Source organism: Canis lupus, chromosome 10, assembly GCF_011100685.1.
Source record: "Canis lupus familiaris isolate Mischka breed German Shepherd chromosome 10, alternate assembly UU_Cfam_GSD_1.0, whole genome shotgun sequence".
NCBI lineage: Eukaryota > Metazoa > Chordata > Mammalia > Carnivora > Canidae > Canis > Canis lupus.
The window spans coordinates 69,210,494-69,236,076 of NC_049231.1; the positions used below are offsets into that span (position 1 = coordinate 69,210,494).

General features: G+C 49.5%; 1 protein-coding gene across 1 annotated transcript in view; it reads left to right on the top strand.

Moving 5' to 3' along the window:
• ANTXR1 (ANTXR cell adhesion molecule 1) overlaps positions 1-25,583 on the top strand; it is a 197,874-nt gene that overhangs the window by 84,842 nt on the left and 87,449 nt on the right. The window contains exons 11-12 of the mRNA XM_038551488.1: positions 14,127-14,196; positions 15,183-15,261. Of these exons, the coding sequence (XP_038407416.1) occupies positions 14,127-14,196; positions 15,183-15,261 (149 nt within the window). The remainder of the gene's footprint in view (positions 1-14,126; positions 14,197-15,182; positions 15,262-25,583) is intronic.

Genomic DNA, 25,583 nt, shown 5'->3' on the forward strand with positions numbered 1-25,583 from the left:
AATACATACTTGTAAACACCTGCACAGGCTCTCCACCTCATTCACATTCAAGGACGAATAAGGGCCACAGGGGTAGGGAATCTGGCTGGAGCCTGATTGTGCTGACAATTTGGAGCAGAGGGAGGCAGTGACTCAGCCATATGACATCCTGCAAGCAACACTCCTACACTCAAACATACGGTTATTAAAAATATCCCAAGGGGGAAAAATTGTAATTTGAAAAAACCATTCGTCCTTCATTTATTAATTCTCCTACTCACTTTCATTCAGTAAATGATACGAACAAGAAACTGTGAAGGACAGAACAGATAAATAAATTTGAAAATGCAACATAGTCAGATCTACATTTTTCTCTCCACCTTATGAGTACAACGGTCCCTATTGAGTCACCTCTGTAAAATAAAATAAATTTAGATTCCTTTACTTTTCCCATTCTCCTTTCCCATCTCTAGATCCCAAGTTTTAAAATATTATTTTCACTTTTATAGTATGTATTTCCTCTTTCAAGATTTTTTTCTTAAATGCTGCATTACATTTTATAACAGGAAGAGAATCTAATGCCATTATTGATCAGAAAAAGATTAATCGATTTCCCAATAACAAAACTAGGGCTGTTGTGGCTCCAGGCAGTTCAAACGTGATGCAGGCCCCAGAGTCTTCAACAAATAATACAATAGCAGATTGCATGAAGCCAAAACTGCGACACATAAAGGAACAAATTGAAAGATTATATTTATAGTGGGAGATGCTAACGTGACTTTCCAAGTCTTTGAATGAATAATAAAAAAAAATTATATAGAACAGATATATAAATATGTTTTTAAATGGCTGTGAATGTCCTTAAACATTTATTGTATTAAGACACAAATAAAAATGCCAGCATATTAATGCCAAAAGGTAGAACTTATTTAAATATATTCTTTGATGATAAACATAACCAGAAAATAAAAAGCATAGCTTAACACCTACCTCTCTCACACTTTTCTTGCCATTGCTTAAAAATAAGATCAACAGATCAAGGTAGAAACTTAGAAATCTAAAACAGTTTCTGGATTTGCATTCAACATAATAGATCCAGAAATTCTAGGTAAAATATGATTTTAAAAATTGCAGGGATGCCTGGGTGGTTCCATCAGTTGAGTGTCTGACTCTTGATTTCAGCTCAGGTCATAGTCTCAGGGTCATGGGACTGAGCTCCACATTAAGCTGTTCTCTCTCTCTCTCTCTCTCTCTCTTTTTTTAATAAAAGTCCATCAGGTTCCTCATTAAAGCTGAAGTCACACAGTAGAGACAGGTGGTTTGAAGGATAATTAAAAGATGGTAGCCGGTTGGGTCCAATCTGTTCTTCTGTGAGCAAATCAAGAGCTGACTTTACACTTAGAGCATGTTTAGAATACCAGATATAATCCAGTGTATGCCGGCATTCCCCTGAGGTCTGGATCTTCCAGGTAGTATACGGAGGTTCTGACTGCCCATCAGCACTCAGCAGCTTGTACGCAGTGTTCAGATTGAGGCTGGAGGAAGCAAAGTGTTTGTAGACCTCCTCTGTTGGCTTTGCATTGAAGTCCCCACAAACAATGAAGGGAATCTTTGCTCCTTGGGTGATGTTCTGCAAGTTCTGAAGAAGGTCACAGCCTTGAGCTGAGCAAAATCGTTCCCAGCCAGTATGTGCTCTCTCTCCCTCTCCCTCCGCCTCTCCCCCCGTTCCCACTCTAAATAAATAAAATCTTTTAAAAAATTTATAATGTGTAACCCTACTCAAAAGAAGGAAACTCTCAGATATAGGAAGCACAAAAGGGAATGCAAAGTCTTTGCAGTAAGCAAAGCTGTGGAGGCTCTAGTCCTGAGGATCTGCCTATACTGATGCAGATGTAGGACATCAGCCTGTACAGGGCAGCAGGCTAGAGCAGAGCCCCTTGCAGAAATTCAGCTCCAAAGGGCTATACCACAGATTAACTAAGATTGGAAAAGCATTGGCTGCTCAGTGACTCAAAGAAGCAGGGAGATAAGAATAAGGTATTATTCCACCTACATGATACAGAATCACCAAGGCAGGAAACAAACCCTAAAATGTGTCCATGACTATTCTGATCCCCGTGGCCCTGGCAGTGGCAATGTACATCTAACCCAACATATAGCACTGCTACAGCCAACAACCCCCTTTGAAGAAGTGCTCACAGCACCAAATGCCCAGTCACATGAAGATGAATGAAAAAAGCAGGAGAACAAGCAAGAACAATTTAAAAGAGCAGGTAAATAAACACAAGTAAAGTGTGTAAAGAGATCAGTGAGACCAAGGGGAAGACCATTCAACAAAAGCAGATCTACAGAAGAACCTAGTGTAAATTCTAGAGTCGAGAAAGTTTATTCACTGAATTGCAATATAATGGATGAATTTAGCAGTGTGCTTAGACACAGGTGAAAATGACATGCATGAACTGGAAAAGAGAGACAAAAAAAAAATCCAGCCAAAGCACCAAAGCCAGATTCTTTTCACCCAAGTTTTGCAAGACATTAAGGGACAGGTGATGCATATCTAAAACACAAAACATAGAGAAAAAGCATCTTAATTCATTTTACAATAATTATATAATCTTCATTTTTTTAAAAAAAAACTGGTCAAAGATGGTAGAAGTAGAGAATATTTGAGATCAAGCTCATCGATGACAAACATCTAATAAAATACTGACAAAATCCAGCAATGTATCTAAAAATAACCAGCATTGTTAAGCCAATTTTGAAGAATGAGAGAGAATCTGTCTCTTGCATAGCAAAACTTTATTCCAAGAAAGTATTAAAATTCATCATCCATTCCAAATTTTAAAAATATATAGTTTTTGAAAACTATATAAACAGAAAAAAAAGAAAAAAAATTATATAAACAGGATAAAACTTTTTCAACACAATAAAAAATATATCTATATTTGTGAATTCAAAACCCAACAGCATTGAATAGTAAACCACCAGATAGAGATATCCACTTTATAGTCAGGAAGGAAAAAACAGGACAACCTGTTTCACCATTCTTATTTAATATTGATCTGAACATTCTAGCAGCCGTCCAGTAGAACTTCCTGTGATGATGGAAATGTTATAAAATGGTAGCTAAATGGTAGTCACAAGGCACATGTGGCTACTGAGGACTTGAAATGTGGCTAGTGCAACTGAGGAACCGAATTTTAGACTTAACTTCCATGTCAGTAGCTGCCGTGACTACTGTACTGGGCAACACCATAGTTATCACAATAACACAAGGAAACTAATGAGAGATCTAAGTACAGAAAAGGGGGTCAAACATCATGGCTTTGAAATCATGGTTGTATCCTTCTGGAAAATTAAAGAGAATCGATTAACTACTCACCTAAAAAGGTTATTAAACTGGATAATTTTGAAATAAAAAACAACTCCTTTATAATAATCAATAGCTTTGCCAGAGTTCATTAATGATCGATTAGAATGCATCCCACAAGAAATAGAACAACAACATAAAAAATTAAGTAAGAACTAATATAACCAAACTGGTGAAGATACATAGGAAGAAAGTGAGAAAACTTGGTGAGGGATATGAAAGTAGAAGTAAACCGAGAAGCAGCATAGGGTCACGCATACATACGCACTGGAACCAAACCACCCAGGAGAAGAATCCTGGCCTAAGCCTGTGTGACCGTGGCAAGTTATTTAACATCTCCATGCCTTACTTTCTCTCTCTGTAAAATGAGGATAGCAATAAAAGCACCTCTTTCATGAATCGCTTTGAGGTTCAAATGTGGGAAGTGGAGCTTAGAAGTGGGCCTGGCACTCCGTAAGCAGTGGATCATTGTTGGCTGCTGGTATTAATTAATAATTATGACTATTACTATTATTAAATGGAGCAGCAACTGAGTACTATAAAGACATCAATTGTCTTCAAATTAATATTTACTTTTAAAACTATTACAATGAAAATTCCAATGGGACTTTTTTAAATCAACAGAATAATTCTAAACTTTATATGGAAGAATGAACATTCAAGAATGGCCAAGAAAAGTGTGGAAACTTGCCCTAGCTGATTTTTAAGATGTATAAAAGAGCTGCAGTAATTGGTAATTGAAATGATATATAACTGGTGCCACAAAAGGCAAACTAAGCATTGGAACAGGAAAAACAAAGTCCATAAAGAGAGACAAACACTTATGTGAATTTAATATAAAATAAAGTTACCTTTCTAATATACAGGAAATGAATGGATTATTCCCCCAAAGTGGTGTTGAGATGACTGGCTAGCTACTTGGAAAAACAATTCAGTGAGATTTCTATCTCACACCTTACATAGAAACAAATTCCAGATGAAAAATTTAAATGTGGACATGAAACTATAAAAGTTCTAGAAGGACACAAAAATAAACATTTACACAGTTTTCTAGTAGGGGGAGGCTTTTTAAGCATAGCACTGGAGGGAGATAGAATAAAGGAAAAATTTAATAGTTTTAAGTACACATATTTTTAAAATTTTTTCTGTTACCGCCCCCTCAAAATCTAAAGGGAACAGAAAACTGGCAAAATTATTTAAAAGACCTATAACAAATAAGGAGTCAATAACCTTAATATACAATCTGCTCTTAAAATCAGTAAAAAAAAAAAAAATAGCACCTCAATGGGTGAAAGCTAAGAAAGGGAAATTTACAAGAACAAGAGTGGTCAGCAAACAGGTAAATGCTTGTTGTAAGCAAAGACATGCAAATTGAAATAATCTATCAACTTGGCAAAGATTAACAATACAATGCCTGGTATTGGCAAAAATATAGGGGAACAGGTGTTTTCATTCGTCATTGGTGGGATACCACTAAATCTTTTAGAAGGTAGTTCTTAAAAAGAAGCAACTGCTTTTATACATTTTTGACCCAGAATTTCCACTTTGACTTCATCAAAAGGAAACAATTGGGAATATTTACAAGGACTTGGCTACAAGATGTTCATCCTGATATTACTTACAATAGCAAAAGGAAAAAGGAAGAGGAAGAGAGAGAGGGAGGAGGAGGAGAAGGAAGGATGGATGGAAGGATGCATGGAAGGAAGGAAGGAAGGAAGGAAGGAAGGAAGGAAGGAAGGAAGGAAGGAAAATCAAAACATGTAAATGGTAACGATATAAATGTTGAACAATAGATAATTTGTTATATGAATCATACTTTACCCCTATGTAATTAATGTGTGGGAAAGAACAGTTGCTGATGTGGGAAAATGTTAATAATACAGTCACAAAGGTTAAAAAACGGCACCTCTGTAATGTTTCTGTTTTACACACATACTTTTTATGCAGAGACTTGAAAACACATCGAAATATTAACAATAGTTACCTCTGAATGAGACCACTATTAATTTTTTTCTTCTAAGTTTTCTGCAATCCTATGTCTCTTATGTAACGAGAAAAAAAGAATCCACAATAGTTGCTTAAAATTTAATTTTTAACATTCTTGTTAATTATCTACTCCTAGCACACGTCTTAAGTTTAGCATTTGGTTGATTCTCCGATCACCAGGTTGAACTCACTCCTGGCCAAGAAGATAGCTTGGAAGTCTTCACGCGAACTTTATTTATTCTGGCCACGCTTTTTCCTACTCCAGTATTTAACATAGTGTGCCAAGAAAAGATCCGCTTTCGATTGGAAATCCATTTGCAGACAGATTAGAATGCTAAAAAGGAAAACACTGGGGTTTGAGCTGAGAAATGATCCGTTTTCATGAACAGTAAATTAAAAATGGGCTTTTTATCAATGCAGTAATGAAAAACATGCTAGACTATCCTGGGGCTGCGTGGCAAGGTAGGAGGTGTGACTATAAACAAAGAAACTGGTTTTTACCCAACTCACTAAAATTCAACTTCCCAGGCCATGTGAGAAGTCAGTTTCCTGGTTTTATGGGCATACTTAACTTTTTTGATTCAAGATGTTATTTCCCAGCTTTGCCCTCCAGGCCTCCTCACTAGGCTTGGCCCGGCTTTACTTTCTGTTCACTCTCAAAGGAGAAAACTTGCCCCCTTTGAAGATATTTTTTCAAACTCAACATGAGTCATGAAGGCAGTTCCAAGAGCTCCAAAGAGGGGCTCAGCTTCCCGGGGGGCGAGAGACAACACTCCCTCGAATGCAGGGGTTCCAGTGTGTTTGTTTTTAAAAATCTGTCCAGCTATCCAGAAACTGTGCTCCAGATCTCAGCCGCATCTGGGCCGGGGCTGCTGCGGGCGCCCTAAGGAGATCGCTGAGTGCACCCACGCGGCACCCACGCGCAGGTGGGCAGGGCGGGCCACGGGGATGAGGCGAACCTCTCAAACAAGGGCTTTTGGTTTCCTTTCTCGCGGGTTAGAGTACTGCACCCGTCGGTCAGAGGTAGTGGGTGCAATTTGGGTGCATCCCTGGGGGGTTGAGGTCATCAGTGGATGGGGTCACTGGGCACCTCAGGACGAAGAGCCGTAACGGGGCGTCTCCTCCTGCGGTGGCACATCGGGCTGCCCACCAGACTGTCCGGTCGTCGTGGTCGCTGCCTGCTACGCTCCCGCCCTGGGCCCCCCGTGCCATCTCATGCCACCCTCACAGCACCCCCAGGGAAGGATGCCTTACTTGCCTCCGTTTTAGCTAAGTAGGCAACTAAAACTCAGAAGTGCCCTCCTTGGCCAGAGGTAGAAGCAATTTGGACCTTGGGTGATCCAGAGGCTTCTGATACTTCCAAAAACAAGGATGCCCACGGGTCCTTGGGCCCCCTCATCCCAAATGTCCCTAGAGCTCTGATACGTACCTGGTTGGGAGATGCTGATTCCCACGACTCCCCTGCACCTCGTAGACGGGAAACCTGGGCTCAGAGAGGTTTAGCTGCTTGCCCGAGGTCACCGAGCACCTTAGTAAGGAGCAAGCAAGACATGAACCCATAATCAAGGAAGCAGGCCGTGGCCGGGGAAGGGAGAGCGCAGGCTCCAGCGCACAGCGTATGCCGTTGACCGTACGTTCGCAGGTACAGCGCCCCGGTAGCTCCCTGGCTGGACCCTCGTGCTGGAAGTTGAGGACTTTCACGGTATCCGGCGGGCTTTCCCCTTTGCCCCTGCTTCCCAAAGAGCTCGGGTTTTGACAGTCATTTCTGAACTGGCTCCTGCGGGGCCGGTGTCAGTGCACGTTCCCGTCCTTAAGGCCCCGACAAGAATACAGTATGTGGACATTTACTGGAGCTTTGTTGGGCAGACAAAAGCCCCAGTAATTTGGGGTGGGATGGACGTAAAGGGGGCTTTTCTCTACCCAAGCAAAACTCCAGTAAAGATTTTCGTAAAGAAAAATGGTAGGTGGTGAAGATTTTCCTTTCAAGTCATTTACATCCTGAGAAGTCAAACTAACTGTGCTGAGGACCAGTTCCAGAAGCCAGTGAGCCTAGAACCGCAGAGGTCACAGCTGTGTGTGGGACCAGGGGACGTATGAGCCCAAGCAAGACGATCCCGAGACTCAGGCAAGACCGCTGGATCCCGTCCCCGATCTAAATCCCACTTCCAGGGGGCCCTTTAGCCATAAAGCTCCACCAAGCAAAGTGGCCGGTGCTGCGCCTCCTACCACCGGGAAGATCTGCACCAGGACATCCCACGTGGAGGCACTCTTCCTTACTCCGCCCAGGTGTCTTGCACCGAACCTCAAGCTCTTCCTCCCCCCTCTCCCCATCACTTTATAACACCTCCAAGCCTTCTTGGACATTCTACCAAAACCCGGGGGCTTTGGACCACTCGTAGTAGCTGAAGGACCTTCTACGATGGGCGAGATATATATATATATATGTAAAGCCATGATAGACGTTATACGAGCATTTCTCACCTTGATACTGTCGACATTTGGGGCCAGGTAATTCTCTGTTGAGGGGGAGAAGGACACCCTGTGCATCTCTGGTCTCTACTTACTAAATGGCAGTCGTCCTTCTGGCCCAGTTTGACAAACAGAACTGTCTCAGATATTGCCAGCCATCCCCTGAGGGACAAAATCACCCCGTGGGGTGAACCCTGGTGCACCGTGTGCATGTCCGCAGATCCTATTTCGATAGATGACCCTCTTCTTCTCACGCCTGTACCATCAGGCCCTGACACAACCTGGTAGCGGGGTCGCAAGACATAGTTTGCTCCCACATTCGCGTCTTGTGTCTTTCAGGTGCCTGAGAGACCATGAACCCAGCGGCACCCCGCGTTAGTCACGAGAGCTGACATGTCCAGTGCTCATTAAGGGCTGAGCATTGAATCCTATCATCTCGTTAAAATTCACAACGACTTATGAAATGAGTAGGACTCCCATCTCATAGGCAAGATTTGCTGGGTTGCAGATGGGCTGGTAGCCAGGGGGTGACAAAGCTGGGATGGAACGGGAGGCTCGGCTCTTCACGTGCTCGTTGTGTCTCCATGCTCGTCCACCCTGCCCCAGAGGACAGGAAGGGAAACCAAAAGACACATCCTGGATACCTGTAACCTACGGGAACGGGTAAAATAGTTATGCATACGCCCAGGGACCCTCCCTGGAACCTGTTGGAACCTGTTGGCCAGGCTCATCGCTTGGTCTCCTAGTGAACCAGCCGATGGGGGCTTCCAAGGAAACCTTCCAACAGTCCCAGGCCAGGGAAGAGCTGGGTGGATGCGGGTCATGCCTAAGAGGAAGGATGGTGGCCAGCTCGGTTCTGCAGCATTCCAGGCACCCCCGGGGCTCCGGCTGGACACGAGAGGACGTCACAGTGGATGTGCTGTGTTCTGAGGATTGTTCCCGACTCGGCCCACCCGCCTGCACTTCACTACCATGTCTTCCCATTCTGTTTTGACTCTTGCTTCTCACTGCTCCGACCTCAGCCTTTGTTCACCCTTTCCAAGTAGAAGCCATTCTCTCCACTGTCAAATTCCACGTCTTCCAAGCAAGAAAACCCGTAGGCTTGTTTTCTCACCCTTTTATGAAAACCTCCCCGCCCCGGGGTCTGACACATAGTACATGGCCAATAAATACTAACTTCCTTCTGCTCTAAGCCATGGGTTCCAGTTAGCTACGCAGTGAGATTGCCCGTGTTTGTGGATTATACTGCAGGAGCCCCGGGAGGACCGTCGAGCACCTCCTTTCTGGCTGGAGCTCCAGAAGGCTCTCCCCAAACGCTTTGATTTTCACTAACTTGGAGTCCTGCTGAATATCGTCTTGTTTCAGGTCTTTGCACAGCATTTTAAGCTCTAACTTCGTAAAAAGCTGATTACTTTTGAAGTCAGCGAGAAGGTAGAAACATCCAGCCTAACTCTCTGGCCTGTCCTCCCTTCATTCAGACACATTCCCAAACCAGCTGATAATTTGGTGCTGAACAGTTATGCTTGGCTCGGGGATGCCCTGAAAATGCTCCCTAGGCCCAGTGGAGATGGGGAGAAAGAGCAGGGGTGAGCTCACTTAGTCCCTAACCTTCACTATTTTGTAACAGGAGGAATGTAAACTCTGCTTTGGAGCTTACATCAGCTTTTGGAGGCTTTTAACAAGCTCCCCCAGATAAGACTAAAGGTTTTACTTGTCCTTTTGGCCAGAAATAAATATTTATATCGAGGAAAGATTGCCAAGGCCTGAAAAATATCTGAATTATCTAAGCAGCCCTACAAAAGGATTCACTGTGATTGGTGTTTGAATTACCAAATGAATGTTAATCCCGGTTTTTATCCCAAATCCATTAGATAGTCACCAACTGCGGGAAAGAATTCTGAGAATTTCTCCAATAGGCTGAAAAGAGTTACATTGACCTGAGGTCAAAACCTGCAAATGTACGTTATCTGAGTGCACAGGTTCATGACAGTAGATCGCTGTGTCTCAAAAGGTGCCTGAACCTTACCCCGGAGCTTTCGGGTCCTGGTCCCCTCCCACGGAAGACCTGCTTATGGTTCCCCAGCCCTGCCCGTGGAGCATCTGCACCTCCAAAGTGGCCACGCACAGAAAGACTCCGCTCCTGCTGTACGGGTCGCAAAAATCAGCTGTGGGATTATGACCATGTGAAATGGCTAACTGGTTTGATCTAACGTAAGATAGTTTGAATCACATCCGTGAAAGAGCTAGCCGGGTCCACCCCGGGCAAATCATTTCAACAAAACCTGAATTTTTTTAATTTCAGCTCTGACGTTTACCGGGGATGCCACACTAACTCTACCAACTAACCTCCCTGAGCCAGTGTCCCAAATGGTGAATAATAAATAATGATGATGTCGAATGAGACCCTGGGTATAGATCCTTACGCAAAAGGATCTACAGACACCCCCGCCTTAGACAAAATCAGTGTAAATACGGAGAGAGGGATTGAGATGTGGGTGTGGATGCAGACGTATGTGAGGGTACAGATGTGGTGTGGTTCTCTGTGCCCTCTGTCCCCACCTTCGGGGGTACCTAGGTCGCAGGCCTAGGGCGTTTGGCAGTTCGGTGTAATGTCACTCACTGATCCCCAGATCCTGGTGTAGGTCAAGCTTCTGTTCGATTATCAGATTCTTGTAGACAGCTGTTTCGATTAAGCCATGTGCAGTGTATGCACCCAATTCTGAAATATCTTGGGTAAAAAGGGAGGAAATCTATATTTACAGATCATCGAAAAATCCCCCTAGCTGCCGGTGGCACACTCGTGCGCCTCCGCAGCCTTCCTCCCCCGTAGCCTGCAGGCCAAGCACCGGCCTCGGGCCCCCGGCGCACTCGAGGGCTAACGAGCGGCGACCTGGCTGCCAGCGGCCAGTTGGGAGTCGTCCTCGGAGCGGGTGGTGGCCCTGGGCCGCGGGGGAGGCTCTGTGCCCTGCTTCCCAGGGGGACGTTCCAGGAAGGAGTCAGATGATCTGCGTTATGGAAACCAAATGGCCCTCCTTTGTTTAGAGAGGGAGAGACAGAGAAAGAAAAAAAAAAAGTCACTCATTTTTGTGGTAAAGTGAAAACAGGCTCCAAACCAAACAATCCTCCCCGGAGCGGAGAGCGCCAGCTCCCCAGGGCGGCCCACAGCCCGAGGCCCGGAGGCCGGGAGGCCGGGGGAGGCCGGGTGGCGCCCGCGCTGCAGCCTCCCCAGGTCCCCAGTCCTCCCAGCAGGCTCGCCTCCCGAAATACGGGGTCTCACGGGCGGGAAGGAAACACGTGGGGACTGGAGGGGAACCAGGCCAGTCCTCCCACTCCTTTCCAGCGGAGACACAGCGGGGACAGCTTTGGCACCAGGGCCCCGGAGGTCGCGTGGGCAGGGACGGTCACGTGGGCCCTCGAGTGGCCGCGGCGCACTGTCCCCGCCCGGACGCCCGGGCCTCCTGTGGCCCCCGAGGCTCCGTGGGCCTTGCGCTCCGGGTCCCACGAGGCGCGGGCGGCCTGCTGGGCCGAGGCCGGGACAGCAAGGGCAGTTCGTGGGCAGCCGCGCTCTCGGGAGGGTGGGCCGGTGGAGGGCCGGGCGGAATCCCGGAGAGCCCGGTCCGGGCCTGGCCTCGGACTTGCCGTGCACCCGGGCTCCTGCCGCCACCCGAGCCTCCCTGTCGCCTCGACAGTGGGCGCAGGGCCCCCCAAGGCTGTTGGAGGAGGAGGTGCCACCTGGGCCCCCCACGGGCGGCAGCCGGGCTCCCCTGTGTGACACGGCCCGGTCCCTCACCTCCCTCCCTCCCTCCCCCCGCCTTTAAAATCAAGGGAGCAGCAGCCTTCCGTGGTGGCCCTGCTCGCGGGGTGGCTTCAACGATGTACTGACAGGCAGCGCATGTCCTACGTGGGTCTCCCCGCATCATTGTCACCACACGCTGGGAAGGACACGCTCCGTCCAGGCGTCGTGCGGCCTGCCACTGTCCTCAAAAGCCTCGGCTTCATGCGGCGCACCTCCCCCATCCCAGCAGCGCTCCATCACCTGCAACTGCTAACTCTACATCCCGGCAGGGACCTCCCGTCGCCCTTAGGAAAAATCCCCAAAGCTCCCAGCGTGGCCCACAAGGCCTTGGTCGTCTGGTCCTGCTGGCTTTCCTAGCCTCATCTTGAGCCACCGTCTCCTGCAAATTCAGCACCTCGTTGGCCTTCCCTTAGCTCCCCAAAGCTGCGGGCTCCTTCCCGCCCCAGGATCCTGGCAGGGCCGCCCGCCCCCCTCTGCGTCCTCTTCGCCTGACCCCAGGTCTCAGCCTACATCGCCTTTCCTCGGGGAGGCATTTCCTGACCTTCCTTCTCTTTCCTTGGGCTCCCACAACTACAGTTAAGTAGCAACTTGCGTCGTTTGCAGCAGGCCAGCTCCTTGCGTGGGGTGCTGTCTTCTGTTTTGCTCACGGCAAGGCCTAGCACAAGGCCCGACACGTGGAGGGCATTCGAAAGAATGTATTTTTTAATAAAAAATGAAAGTGCTTAGTAAGCACGTGACTCCCCTGCAGCTGCTACCAAATCCATGAAACTAGAGAGCGTGTTTCTCTTCTCAAAGCCTGTGTCTCTAGGTCATAAAGATTTGTTGAGGGGCGCGCAGCTGGCTCAGCGGTTGAGCATCCGCCTTCGGCCCAGGGCGTGACCCCGGGGTCCCGGGATCGAGTCCTGCATCGGGCTCCCCACAAGGAGCCTGCTTCTCCCTCTGCCTGGGTCTCTGCCTCTCTCTCCGTGTCTCTCATGAATAAATAGATAAAATCTTAAAAAAAAAAAAAAAAAAGGATTTGTTGAATGAAGGAAGGAATGAATGACTTGGAATAACCTCCCTAACTTTTCACCTCTTGGAGATCTCCCGAGACCTCGGAGGAGCCTCCTCCCTCCACGGAGACACGGTGCTTAGCACTCTAGAGGGGGTGTCCTCTGACCCCCGCCCAGGCGGCCCTGCTCCTTCGGTCCAGGCACGGAGGCCGCCAGGCGTCCTCGTCCCCCCTCGGCCCGGGGCTCAGTGTCAGCCACAGTCCATCGTCACTGGAGACATGGGTTTCGTAACGAATGCTCGTGTGCAACACCATCCTTCGATGTGTGCGCGTGCTCCTTTCTGCCTCCCTGGCAGGCATTTGCGTGTGTCCACCGCTTGGTAACGGGCCTCCCTTCACTCGCCTTCGTGCCGCCTGCAGGTCCCACGCACCCTGACGGGTCGCATCAGGAAGGGATGAGTGTACTGACCACGGCGGGACCTCCTCACCCTGCTTCTGGGCCCAGCCCCTGGGACACGTTGTCGTGTTCAGGACGCTGGAGGTGCAAGCTGCTCAGAGCAGCTCAGGCTTTCCCTGGAACGAGAGCAAGAGCTTCCCACCTCCCCGGCCTCCAGCCACCTCTCCCAGCTGCATCGGCTGCAGCTTCCAAAATCATCCCTTCTCGTTTCTTTCCCCCAAAACCTCGAGAGCTCCTTTTATAGCTCGTGGACCTGTGTCCAAGTTCCTAAGTTCTGACCCAAAGGCCTCAGCCCAAAGCTGCTCCCATACGGACCCTCCCAAATCCTACTCACCTCCTCCCCCGGAATATGCCTCACTTGCTCCGCCGTTGCTCGCGCCCACCCTCCCGCCGGCAGGGCCTCTTCCCGTCTCTCTGCCGAAGCCCACCTCAAGGCTTGTGTTCCCTGGCACCTCCCCCGGCACCCACCTAAAGGGAGCCCTGTGCTTTCTGAAGCCAAATGGTATTTTTGGCTTAGTCACTCCTGGTACGTGTCCGCGAACTTTTCCTTTTTCAAAAAAAAAAAATTGAGATATAATTGATGAGTAGCATCATGTCCGTTTCAGAGGCACAGCGTGGTGCATGTGTGTATGCGCGTGTGCGTGTGCGTGTGCATTCCTCATTCTTTACCCGCTCATCCAATGCTTGCTGCATGTCTTGGCCGTGAGAAATGATGCTGCGTCGACAAACCTTCTCCGTGAATACGGCTTCTCTCTCGAGCGAGGCTCAGACCTGACGCTCCGCGGGGACCAGGCTAACGTCCTCTGGAGTCCCCTCAGTTACGCCTGGTCTACGGTGAGAGCTCAGTCTGTTTGTTTCCTGATTAACTCAACTGGACGTTCGAGGTCGGGGACCAGCATCCTAGCAGGAGGCCCTAAATTCGTTCACTCGAGTGGATTTTATGGCTCAAGGCTAGCGCCTGTTGCAGAGTCGCTGCTTTTCTGGTGTCTCCCGGGACGCAGATGGTGTCTCGCGGTCACTGAACGTGACATTGCAAGGCCGCTTCACTCTTGTTAACCCGGCGACTTCCTTTTTGCAGATGAGAAGCCCTTCACCGTGGAAGACACGTACCTGCTGTGCCCGGCACCTATCTTAAAAGAAGTTGGCATGTAAGTTCCCACCGGCACGTGCCCCTCACAGTCGGGGAGGACACGGGAGGCAGAGGGGAAGGGTCTCCGGGCAGCCGTGGCCTAGGGCGCTCGGGTCGTGATGTGCCCGTGCTTAGGGCGAGCGAGGCACCGGGTCAGATGTCTTACAGGGGGAAGCTCGCTTTATCCTCCCAGGTTCCCCAAGGACCAGGGTTACGGGTGTGCAGGCTGTGGCCCGAGAGCCCAAGTAGCCTGCCCAGGGCCACACCGCAGGAGGCGAAGCGCCGAATTTCGAGCCCAGGTCTGTGTCACTCGGTCAGACCACCCGTGTAGAGCTCGCCCTCCCGCAGGCCCCGCGATGGCAGCTGCCCTGGGCGACCCCCTCCTCGGAGACCAGGGGGCTCAGAAAGGAGGCCAAGCGGAGGGGCTCGCCGGGTGCAGAGCTGGTCTGAGGCCAGGCCCGGCGCCCCTTCCTCCGCTGGGCCTGGGGGGCTGTGGGGTGTTGTCGGAGAACACAGCTGGCCTCCCTGTAAGCCAGGCGGCAACGGGCTGAGGGACCCGTGGCTCTCAGGAAGAAGACGCCAAACCCGTTCATCCAACTTCACTTTCCATCTTCCGCCCTCTGGGTGCCCACCACCGGCCTTCGAGCCCGTCGATCCCACAAACGCAGGCGCCGCGTGGGCTCAGGCCCCAGAGGCTCAGAGCGGGAGGGCGGGAGGCCGCTGCCGGTTCCCCCGGGCCCCCCACCCACACGAGCTTGCCGGGTTCACGCGGGGGCTCCAGCCGCGTCCTGGGAGACCGTCTCCTGCTGACCGGGTGGCCTTGGCGGCCTGTGCGAAGGGCTCAGTGCGTGGCCCGGCTGGCGACCGGGGGCGGCTCGGGGGGCTCGGGGGGCTCCAGCTCCTCTGTAGGACCCCGGCGTGCGGGCAGCCCAACCGTGGGCGGGAGCGGGGCCCAGCTGTGGGCCCCCCGCACCCCGCTGAGCCCCCGGCCCCTTGTCCTTGCAGGAAAGCCGCGCTTCAGGTCAGCATGAACGACGGCCTGTCCTTCATCTCCAGCTCCGTCATCATCACCACCACGCGCTGTGTAAGTCATCGCCTTCCCTTCCCGGGAGGCGTCCCCGGCTGCTCCTTTCCGCGGAAGTTTCTGGTTCTGCGCCCTGGTCACCGGGCTCTGACTCCAGCTCGGTGGGGCCAGCGGGGCCGGTGGGGCCTGGGCCCGGGGCTGATGGCAGAGGGTGTCCAGGGTCCCCGTGTTGGCCTCCTCCACGTCCCCATTTCCGTGACCGAGGGTGAGGCCTGAGCGCGCCGGCACGTCCGGGTGGCAGTGGGACCGGGCCAGCGTCTGTGCAGCAAGAGGGGGGACATCTGCACGGACTGGCTCCGGGACACACATGCAGAAGGACGCGGAGGGCGCGCAGAAAGCCCGGCTTAGGGAGCTCTTCCCGTTAGGGAAGGCCAGTGACTGGAGAGCGGCATGGAGTGTAAGGGGGATTTAGAATGGGAGAAACCGAAGCTTGTTTAAGGGACTGTGGAAACCATCCAGGGGGAAGCAGGGTGGGGGTGAGGGTGCTGTGCCGCAGGGCCCGTGAGGCGGGAGCAGACGGAAACCCAGCAGCGCCCCGGACGCCCCCTCACTGGATCCGTAATTAGGTGGTTTTCATTTCTGGTCACACATAAAATCACCCGGACGACTTTTAAAAAATGATGATGCCCAGGCCTTGTGCTATAGCCCAACGGAAGCAAAGCCGGGAGTGGCCCTAGCTTGGGTGGCTCCAGGGGCCCCTGGGGAGGTTCTCATGTGCGGCCGGGGTGCGGGGGGACAGCCCTCCGGCCAGTGTCCTTGCTCCGTCCTGCTGTATCTCAGAGCTCAGCCTGTCAGGAGGCCACCGTCAGGGCTTGCCTGAGGGACCTCGGGCCCTAACGTGGGCAGTTCCAAGTAACCTTTCCTGAATGTTCATTCACTTGTCATAGCCAAATGCTTTTTTCCCATCGGATCATTCTAAAGGCTCATGTGTTTGGGCCAATGGTCACCTTGGGTGGATACTATGGTCACATCCTGGCTGAGCTTTGGAGGCCGTATCGCGAGAGCCCCTCAGTAATTGAGGCTTGTAGCCCTAACAGGGTCACAGGTGGACGAGAGATAGCGGGCGTGCGCTGGGGTCAGACGAGATAAAAGCGAGCCTCTCGTAAATGAGCGTGAGGTCCGGCCTCATGGTGGACAGCGTTCCCTCTCCCCTTGCTCCTCTGCACCACCCCCCACCCCATTACCCGCCCCCCCCCCACACACACACACAGGTTTTCATCCTATATTAGGAGCATCCTATATTAGGTTTTCTTGAAAGCAGTGTAAGCATGGCAACAAGTACAGACAACGGAAAAGTTTTCCTTGACCGAAGTAAGAAAGTAGGGTTGTCCCAGAGAAGTGTCACCACTGAGAAAGGTCCACGTCTCTGGCACCCCTCAGGGAAACCTCAAAATCTGGAGACCAAATATGAAAACCTTTTGGAGCAACGGTGAAGTCTCTTTAAGTGTACCCCGCCTGATTCCTTTAGAAATTGACCCTTCTGGAACTTGCCAACCTGCAGGAAATGATTAAAATACCCCAAACCTAACAACTCCATCCCAGATTCCTCCCTGCTTCTGAGTGATCCAGCAGTTTGGGCCTGTATTTCTCATTATGTCTGATGGTACCGCAGAGAAACAGCCGTGCCCTTGAGGCCACAGGGGCACGGGGTGGGGGGAAGGGAGAGGTCTCAGGACCCAGCCTGTGGTGTGGCAGCTACAGGACTAAGACTGCAGCTTAAGTCCTGGCCTGTAAGCCAAGAGGAAAGGACGTCCCTACGGACCCATCGAAGAGTGAAACGAGCTCAGAGCAAAGTTCCCTGCATCTTTCCAGCTCACTCCCACCTGCATTCATTCATGTCTTACGTCTTCCTTACCTGAGTGCTCATCACTGAGTCTCCTGCTCACTTGACCCTTGATGAACACATCTTCTCCCTCATTGCCCTTTCACTCGAGAATGCCGTATGTCTACAACGAAAGTATGAACGCTCCAAGATCTGAGATCCACGACCGTTCGTTTCATTTATTCAACAAATGTCCACTGCTCACCTACAACGTGCCAGGCACGGTCCTGGGCCCCTGGGTTACACGAGAGAGCACTACAGACAGAGCTGTCTGTCTGGCGGGGAGCGGCAGAGGGAGAGAAGGCCGACAACAGACAAGCACGACAGATGAATCACACACTGTGTTAAAAGGTAATATAAGCTACAGGAAAAAAACGGAGCCGAGCAAAAGGACTTGGTACGACTCGGGTGAGTGTGATGCAAACAGATACGTTGAGAAGGTGGCGTGTGAGTAGAGACTTGTGAAGGTAACTGTGAGGCTCCTGGGGGAAGGACATACCAAGCAGAGGGCCCCAGCGCTTAGACCTCAAAACCAGACACTCCGTGTGTTCCAGGAAGAGCGGGAAGGCTGGTGGTCTGTCACTGGAAGAGAGCCAGAGAGGCGAGCAAGAGACGGTGAGGTCATGGGGATGGAGAGTGGAGGGCCTTGTGAGAACTTTGGCTTTTGCACAGAGGAGCAACATGAGCCGACTTAGATCTGAAAGATCACTGTGGCTGCTGGAACAGCCCGTGGGAAGACAGAGATGGAAGGACTGTGACTGGTTAGGAGGGTAATGGCAATATTTCAGGCCAACGATGATGATGGCTTGACTCAGCAGGGAGCAATGGAGAGACGAGAGGAGCAGTCAGAGTTGGCTATATCGTGACGGCCAAGCAGTTGGATTTCCCAAAGCGCTGGATGCTGGGCTGGAGGGGAGCAGGGTGCAGAAGGGTCCCATGGGCTTTGGCCTAAGTACTTGGAAGAATGGGGTTCCCTCAAGGGACAGAGGGAAGACTGAAGGAGCCGGACTGGGGTCGAGGGGGAAAGTCAGAGGTCAGTTTTGTTGTCAACTTATCATGTGCCCTTGACCTTGACCCACACATTTAGCCCCTTCGTGCATCAATTTCCTAATCTACAGAATTAGAATAACAATACTTCATCTCTCTTGGCTGCGTTGTGAACATCCAGGGAGTGCTGTAGGTGCTTGGTAGACGACCTGGTAGGGGGGCGAGTGCTTATTAAATGTTAGCGGCTATTCTAGTCAAAGCTTAGTCAAAATTTATTCAACTAATTGGAAATTCTTTCCAGAGAGTTGGCTCCCGCTTCAGAGGCCCGTTATAATAAAAGGACTGTGCTGAGATAAGGCCGATCGGATCCCTAAGGGGAACATGCCTGTCACTCAGCCAAGCCCAGGTGACTGGAAGGAGGCAGACGAGATGATCAAAATCATCTAGAGAAAAAAAAAAAGAGCTATAGTCAAGCATAAAACCCCAATCCCCAGCAGGACCTTAGAGAGAACCTCAAATTTAAAAGATTGAAGCCGTCACTGGACAAAATAGAGACGCAGGTGGAACCTGTGGTCATCCAGAATATGAAGTAAGGTCTTGGACTTGCATTTGTTCCTTCGGCAGCTGTTTTTGAAGGACAAGGTTTTTAGATCAGAAGAGATCCCCTGAGTCTGAGTAAAGGGTTAGGCTCGTCGGTGCCAGTCACAGCCTGCCCCGTCCATCACCTGGAACCAAAAATCATTTTAAAATATGTAGTTGAGACTTTTCTTTTCTCGCTTTATTTGGTGCCCATTTGGACAACCGTGTCATAGTTTTCAAGATCCACAATGAATAACGGTTGCCCCTGCCAGGAGCAGAAATTCCATGAAGTTTTACAGGAAAAGAGTTTTTTCCATCCAAGAGCTAAAAGATTCCTATACAAATGGTAAACTTTGCTGAGCTCCAGGGCTCTAGAAAATGGTCAAACATCCAAAGTCCTCTTTCACCAGCGTAAGTAAACGCAGCTCATCTCTATAGTCTCAAGGGGCCTCCCTTTTCTTCCCCAGCATCCGGCATTGGGGGGCGGGGGGTGGGCGGGCATCACGACTATGGTGCTGCCTGGGGAGAAGTACTTAAAAGACGTTTGTCTTTTTGAAAGCAAAGCAAGCAGATGTGAGCACCTGAAAGAATTTTTCAGGAAAGATGGTCTCCTTTTCGATAAATGCCTTCAAATTTTATGATCTCCCCACCAAAGCGTATACAGATCAGAGAATCATTCAACAAGTGCTTGTTGAACTCCTACTGTGTCATGGGTGTTCCACTTGCATTTTACAAAGTTGTTACCCTTAAGGAGCTTAAGATCCACTTGGAGAAAGGAGCTCAGGAGACATACGAAGGAATAGGTAAATAAAGAGAAAAAAACATAAAGAAAGAACAAGGCTGTGTGAATGAGGTGTAAATGCTATAGGATTTCAGAGTAGGGAAGGAGGATTGAATTGAGGAAGGGACAAGAGGGCTTCATGGAGGAGACAATCCAGGTGGTGATTTGAAAAATGGTAATTTCAGGTGAAGAGGGGGAGAAAAGGCTGTCCCCTAAGGAGAAATCCACCTGAGGAAGGACTTGATATGCCTGCGAGCACAGTTAGTTCATGGTCCCTCCTGGGAACTATGACTCTTTCTCTCTTTTCCTCTCATTTTGTATCAGTTTCTGGTGCCTTCTAATTTGGGGCCATTTTTCAGGCTGGCAACTACTCTCCTAAGATGCACACCCCGTGCCCTCGATCACCCAGTATGTAACAACGAGACCCAGCTGATGCCCCCCGCCCCATTAACTACTATTAGGATTCGATTTGCACTGGTTTCCCACGTCTTAGAGAATCACCATCTTTGAAAAAAAAAAGGAAAGAGACCTAAAGTTTGACGTAAGGTTCTAAAATCAATACTGAATCAGAGGAGAATACTGTCTTTCCCCCTACTACTTTCTATGAAAAACAGCCTGGCTACAAGTGGCAGCAAGGTTGAGCAAATGTAAGAGACCCATGTTAAGTCACTGTTCAAAGAAGTTGTTTTTGAGTGAAATTTAAAATGCAACAGACTCAGCTCCGAGGCATCAAAACCAGAACAACAGCTTTGTCCTTGTAGCACAATGGAGGAATTAAGAATACAGGGTATTAAGTCAAAGTCCTAATTTTGGATTTTAGCCCCTCCAGGTTGTAGGGTGACCTTGGGCACGTTTACCTGAGCCTGTCTCCTAGCCTGTCTTGCACGGTTGTTGCACAGGTTAAAGGTAAAGTATATAAGGGGCTATGGTACCTGGTGGGCTATCAAAGAGTGACAGCTTTTACCAGTCTATCGACATTCCTCTTCCTTGCCAAGTAAAGGTCCAATGGCCCGTCTCATTAAAAGATCTGCTGCTCCTTCCCTGTAGAATATAAACAGGCGAGGTCTCCCTGATTAAGGGCCATGATTCCTTTGGAGTCCATGATAAGCTTGTATTTACAACCAGGACGAGGCTGGGGAACACTTTGAAGATGTTGCCTGCAGGATAACTAAGGGAAACACCAGTAAATTGGACCAGGGTTGGTAAGTCGAATAGGATCGGGCTGCAGTTTCTTTGGAATTTTCCAAAAAAAGATCTTCTCAGTAGGTGAATCAAGTAAACAGTAACATAAGGAGAATCCTTAGACTATTTCAAAGAATGAGTTAAAATAAGTGTCTACTAAATTTTATGCATTATTACTACATCCCAATTCCTATTATTATTTAAATTTTTCTATCATGCTGAGCGTGGTCTGGAGGCATTTTATCAGAGAAGCTACCGTTTCATGCAGAAGAGAGATGCAGCTTCAGGAGGGGAGTTCGCAGCAGACTGGATCTCCCAGGGGCCCCCCAAGTAGCCCCAACTCACTGTGGTTTGGGGATTGAACAAGGTGTTAACTGATTTCCCAAGGGCTTTTTTTTAACCATTTTATCCTTCAGACGTTCATGAATTCAGACCGTTCTTTTCTGAAACTAGTGGTATTTTTCTGCTGGTGTTTATTTGAAAGAGAGAGAGACAGACACCAACAATGCACAGGAGAGCCCCTATCCACAACAAAGAATTATCTAGCCCAAAATGGCAATCATACCGAGTTGGAGAAACTTTAAAGAAACAGAATTTCTGGAAGGGATCTCAGGAGTCTGCATTTTTTTTTAAGATTTTATTTATTTAATTCATGAGAGACACAGAGGAGAGGCAGAGACACTGGCAGAGGGAGAAGCAGGCTCCATGCAGGGATCCCAATGTGGGACTCGATCCCGGGACCCCGGGGTCTCACCTGGGCCAAGGCAGATGCTCAGCCGCTGAGCCCCCCAGGCGTCCCAGGAGTCTGCATTTTAATAAGCTTTGCTAGGTAAATCTTAAACACAGGACTCTTCCCATTATCCTTACCTAATACTAATTGTCCTCCAAAGTTTAAAAAAAAAAAAAACTATTAAAGTTTAAGAAAAAGGATTTATTCTCTTGATTCACTCCCAATCTCATTCATTTAAGAATCCCAAGATTTTAAAATCAGACCCTTCCTTTTATGTTCCTTCTTTTGGACAGTATTTCCTGGTATAAAAATGGGAATTCACCAAAAATAATTGTAGCCCAATGTGACCACTGTGGGGATCTTCTCCCTTTCGTGTTGCCAGGCAAAGACTGTAAAACTTTCTCTCCAGGTGCCCCTTTGCCGTGTTCCAGGTCTTGCCTTTGTTTCTGCCTCTCTCCGAAGGCCTAGTGAGCCAGAGACTTGCTGCCCCCTGCTCCAGGAAGAGAGAGCCCAGGCAGCATCAGTGTTGTTCTTAACGCTGTGTGTCTCCCGATGTCTCACCCAAGAGGGGCCTCCGGGTGCCACACAGGAATAGGTTATCAGTTGGGAACCATTGGCGACTTGAAGAAAACAATGACACAGATACTGGAAATAATTGTCTCCCACACACTGCGTAGTGCATTGTGCTTCTCGAGGAAAGAACAGAGACTGTGTCTTGTTCGCCACTGAAGCCAGCCCCTGGCGCAATGCCTACGCGGTACCCAGCAGATAGCTGGTACTTGAATGAATGAATGAGTGGCCTCAGTTGGCTCATACTGAGATCATGATGGCACCTGCTGGTGGGAAAGAAAGGGAACCGGAATACAGCAGGATTAGAACAGGGGCCACTGAGCTGGCTGCAAGGTAGTCCTCCAGAGAGAATGGCCAGCAACCCAGTGTATGCATCCAAGGAGCACGGGGAGCCTGTGCGTGATTTAAGGGGGACAAATCTGCCAGCCGAGAAGCCACAACCGGTGATCCCAGACAGGGCAATAGTCAAAGACCTCCTCAGAACAGCATCAGCTCCACTCTTGGCAGGGGTGCAGACCTGGAGAAGGAACCTAGAAATCCCCCACGCAGCTGGATCAGGATTCAGGGCAGGCCGCCAGCCCGCTGAGGGTCGGCAGCGCCAGGCCGCAAGGGGGGCAGAACCACAGAGACTCACGCAGAATCCAGGTAACTGCAGTATCTGCCAAGCCCCCAAAGCACGGAGGTGTAAGACGTGGGAAACAGACGAGTCTGGAAGGAATGGCAATGTGATGTGGTAAGTTCTTTAATAGAGAACTGAGCAATGCCTTGTGAGAGTAGGAAGTGGAGTGTCCGGGGGAAGCCGAGGACGGAAGAGATGGTAAGTGGCCTCAGGAAGAGAGAAAGAGCGGGCGTTTGCTGCGCCCTGGCGTGGGTCACGGCGTGTTCTGGGCACTGAGGCTGTGGTTGGTAGGCGCGGGGTGTCAGGAGACCAGTCGGAGACACAGCAGCTGGGACCAGCTGGACAGGCCTTCCCGCATCTGCCATAGTTTGGAGTTTCATATTTAATTTAAACAGCATACGTGATGCGGTGTCCACGTTAACCTCCGATCTTTCCTCATTCAAGAAATAAATGCCTTCTACCTTCGGGGGGGGACAAAGAGAATCTAAGGAACTGTAGGAAAGTCGTGAGTTGGGGGGCATGGGCGTGGCCTGTGGCCTGTGGCCGCCCGCCCAGGCCCGATGCTGAGGGTGCGCTGGTCAGGCTGGCTCCGGGGGGGCCGTGCTGGCACTCGCAGGTGGGGGCTGTGGTGCTCTACCTGCGGGAGGCTGCCGAGAGCGGGCAGGGACCACCTCCCAGGACCGTCTTCAGGGGTCTGCCCCAGGCACCTTCCCCGGTTCACTTTGGAAATCAGTTCAGTTGGGTCACCAGTTTCTTTGAAGTGACCCGGGAAGATACAAACGCAGCCCGGCTCCGTGGGCCTGTGGCTGTCCAGGTAAGCAGACAGGTGGCAAGGCTGCCCTTGCCAGAGTTGCTGGAGTTTCGCCAGCCTGGTAGGGAATGGGTCCGGAAGCCTGGGCTGAGTGGCAACCTCGCCTTCCAGCATCATAAAAAATTATTGCATACTCTTCAGAAATAAAGTAGAAATCAGAGAAGACTTTTTTTCCTTCTATTTCTTTTCCAAGAAAAGAAATAGATTTTGCCTAAATCAAAATGGGCAGGTACTTCATACCAACAGCTATAAGGACACGCGTCTCTCCAGGAAGGAAAGGTGTGTGGGAAGGAGGCTGTTGATGGCAAATGGGGCCAAATATCAGAATCCGTGTGTATTAAAATAGTACTGTAGGCGAAATGTTGAGGACTCAAAGATGAACAGCCAGTCCATGCCCTCTGGTACCCACATCATAGGTGCCAGGACAGAATGTACGCCCAAGAGGTATATGTTTTACACTTTGGGGTACAAAAGGCAGCTATTGCACGGGCACCCAGAAGTTCCTGCATCTACCCCAAAGACTCACAAACCTCCACGCAGGCCTTGGGGTAGGTCACCTGACGCAAGCCCTATGCACTTGAGGAGTGTCCACTTACTGGACCTAGTGGATTATGTCCCAGTTACCCAAAAAGGTGTTCCCTCCATTCTTGTGAGAGGGAGCTGGACAAATCATTCTGGAAATTCAGGGAGAACAAGTAGGCAGCTCATGATTTACTCAGCCCCAAACCTCTGTCCCATGAGTGTCCTTTTCCCAACAAGGCCCTCCCCAAACCATTTTTTCAATTCTAAGAAATGGCCCCTAGAGAAGACAAGTCCTTTCCAAACGCCCAGTCGAGGAGGGCGGGCCCAGGGCCCACACTGGGACTTTACCCGATAGGTCTCTTCATCCTACCACTATTCCACTTCCTGTCCAGTTCGCTCCCACACCCGCCTCTCTCCTTGTTCATTTCGCTACCGTCTCTTCACGTAGCCTGGAAGAGTCGGGCGAGGCTGGATTGGAGGGCAAATAGGAGGCCGATGACCTTGAAGAGAGTTTGAATGGCAGCCAGAAGGAAATCATTAAAAAAAAAAAAAAAAAAACAAGGCATTAGTTTAGGAAGATCCATCTATCGTCTGTATGTTCCAAGTATATTAACAAAATAGTATTAATTTGGATGCCAATGATTTATAGGTTTGTTCATTTGGAAAGGAAATAGGCTCCAGGTTACTTTGACGCTATCTGCACCGAAAGTGGCCAACCCACAGCCCCGGAGCTACAAGTGAATTAGCATTTCATACTCAGCCCTGGAAGAGGATGGCCTTTACTTTATTATTGCTGCAATTATAGGTAATATGTCCTTTGAAAGATGTGGCTTAGGGGACACCTGAGTGGCTCAGTGGTTGAGTGTCTGCCTTGGGTCAAGGCGTGACCCCGGGGTCCCAGGATTGAGTCGGGCTCCCTGCAGGGAGCCCGCTTCTCCCTCTGCTTGTGTCTCTGCCTCTCTCTGTGTCTCTCAGGAATAAATGAAATCTTTAAGAAAAAGAAAGAAAGAAAGGTGGCTTAAAACACAGAGGAAAGATTAGTTGGAGAAGAAAAGTGGGAATAAACATGGGCTCTGGGATCAGATCAGTGTGGTGACTGAAACCCTGGTCCTTAAATAGCTGGCCCGGTACACAGTAGGTACCTGGAGTTGGCTTCCTTACCCTGATGTCGTAAGCTCTGTAGGGATCAGCACAGTGCCGTGGTTTCCAAAGAGGCTCTGGCTTCTGAATTAACAGAAGTATCATATCTATGACTCCAGGGACAGAACCTCTGAACTTGGTGGAGGTCAAATCTCATTTGAGTGTTGTAGGACATACCAGGACGCTTCCAGGGAGAGCCTAGAGAAACAATGGGTGAAAAGTCTTGCCAAACATGGAAGGTTATGTAGAATATTCTATGGAATTGGAACTCTGGCTTGGAGACAAAGGAAGACTTGGCTGTTTTTAGTATCTGGAGGGCTGTCCTGAGACCGGAGTGTCTGCTTTTATTACATAGATCCAAGGCATAGAATAGGCTACCAGTGTGTGGCTTAGTTTTTTTAAATGGTCTACGTAATTGGCTGCTTCAGGGGGCAGCGAGCTCCCTGTTGGGCAGTATTCAAGCACAGGCCACTTGACAAGTTGACAGAATTGCCATTTGCACGCACATCAGACTCCTTCCGACGTTAAGAGTCTGTAATTTCTAAAACTAAAAGTAAGCTGGTGAAGGAGTGAGGTGAA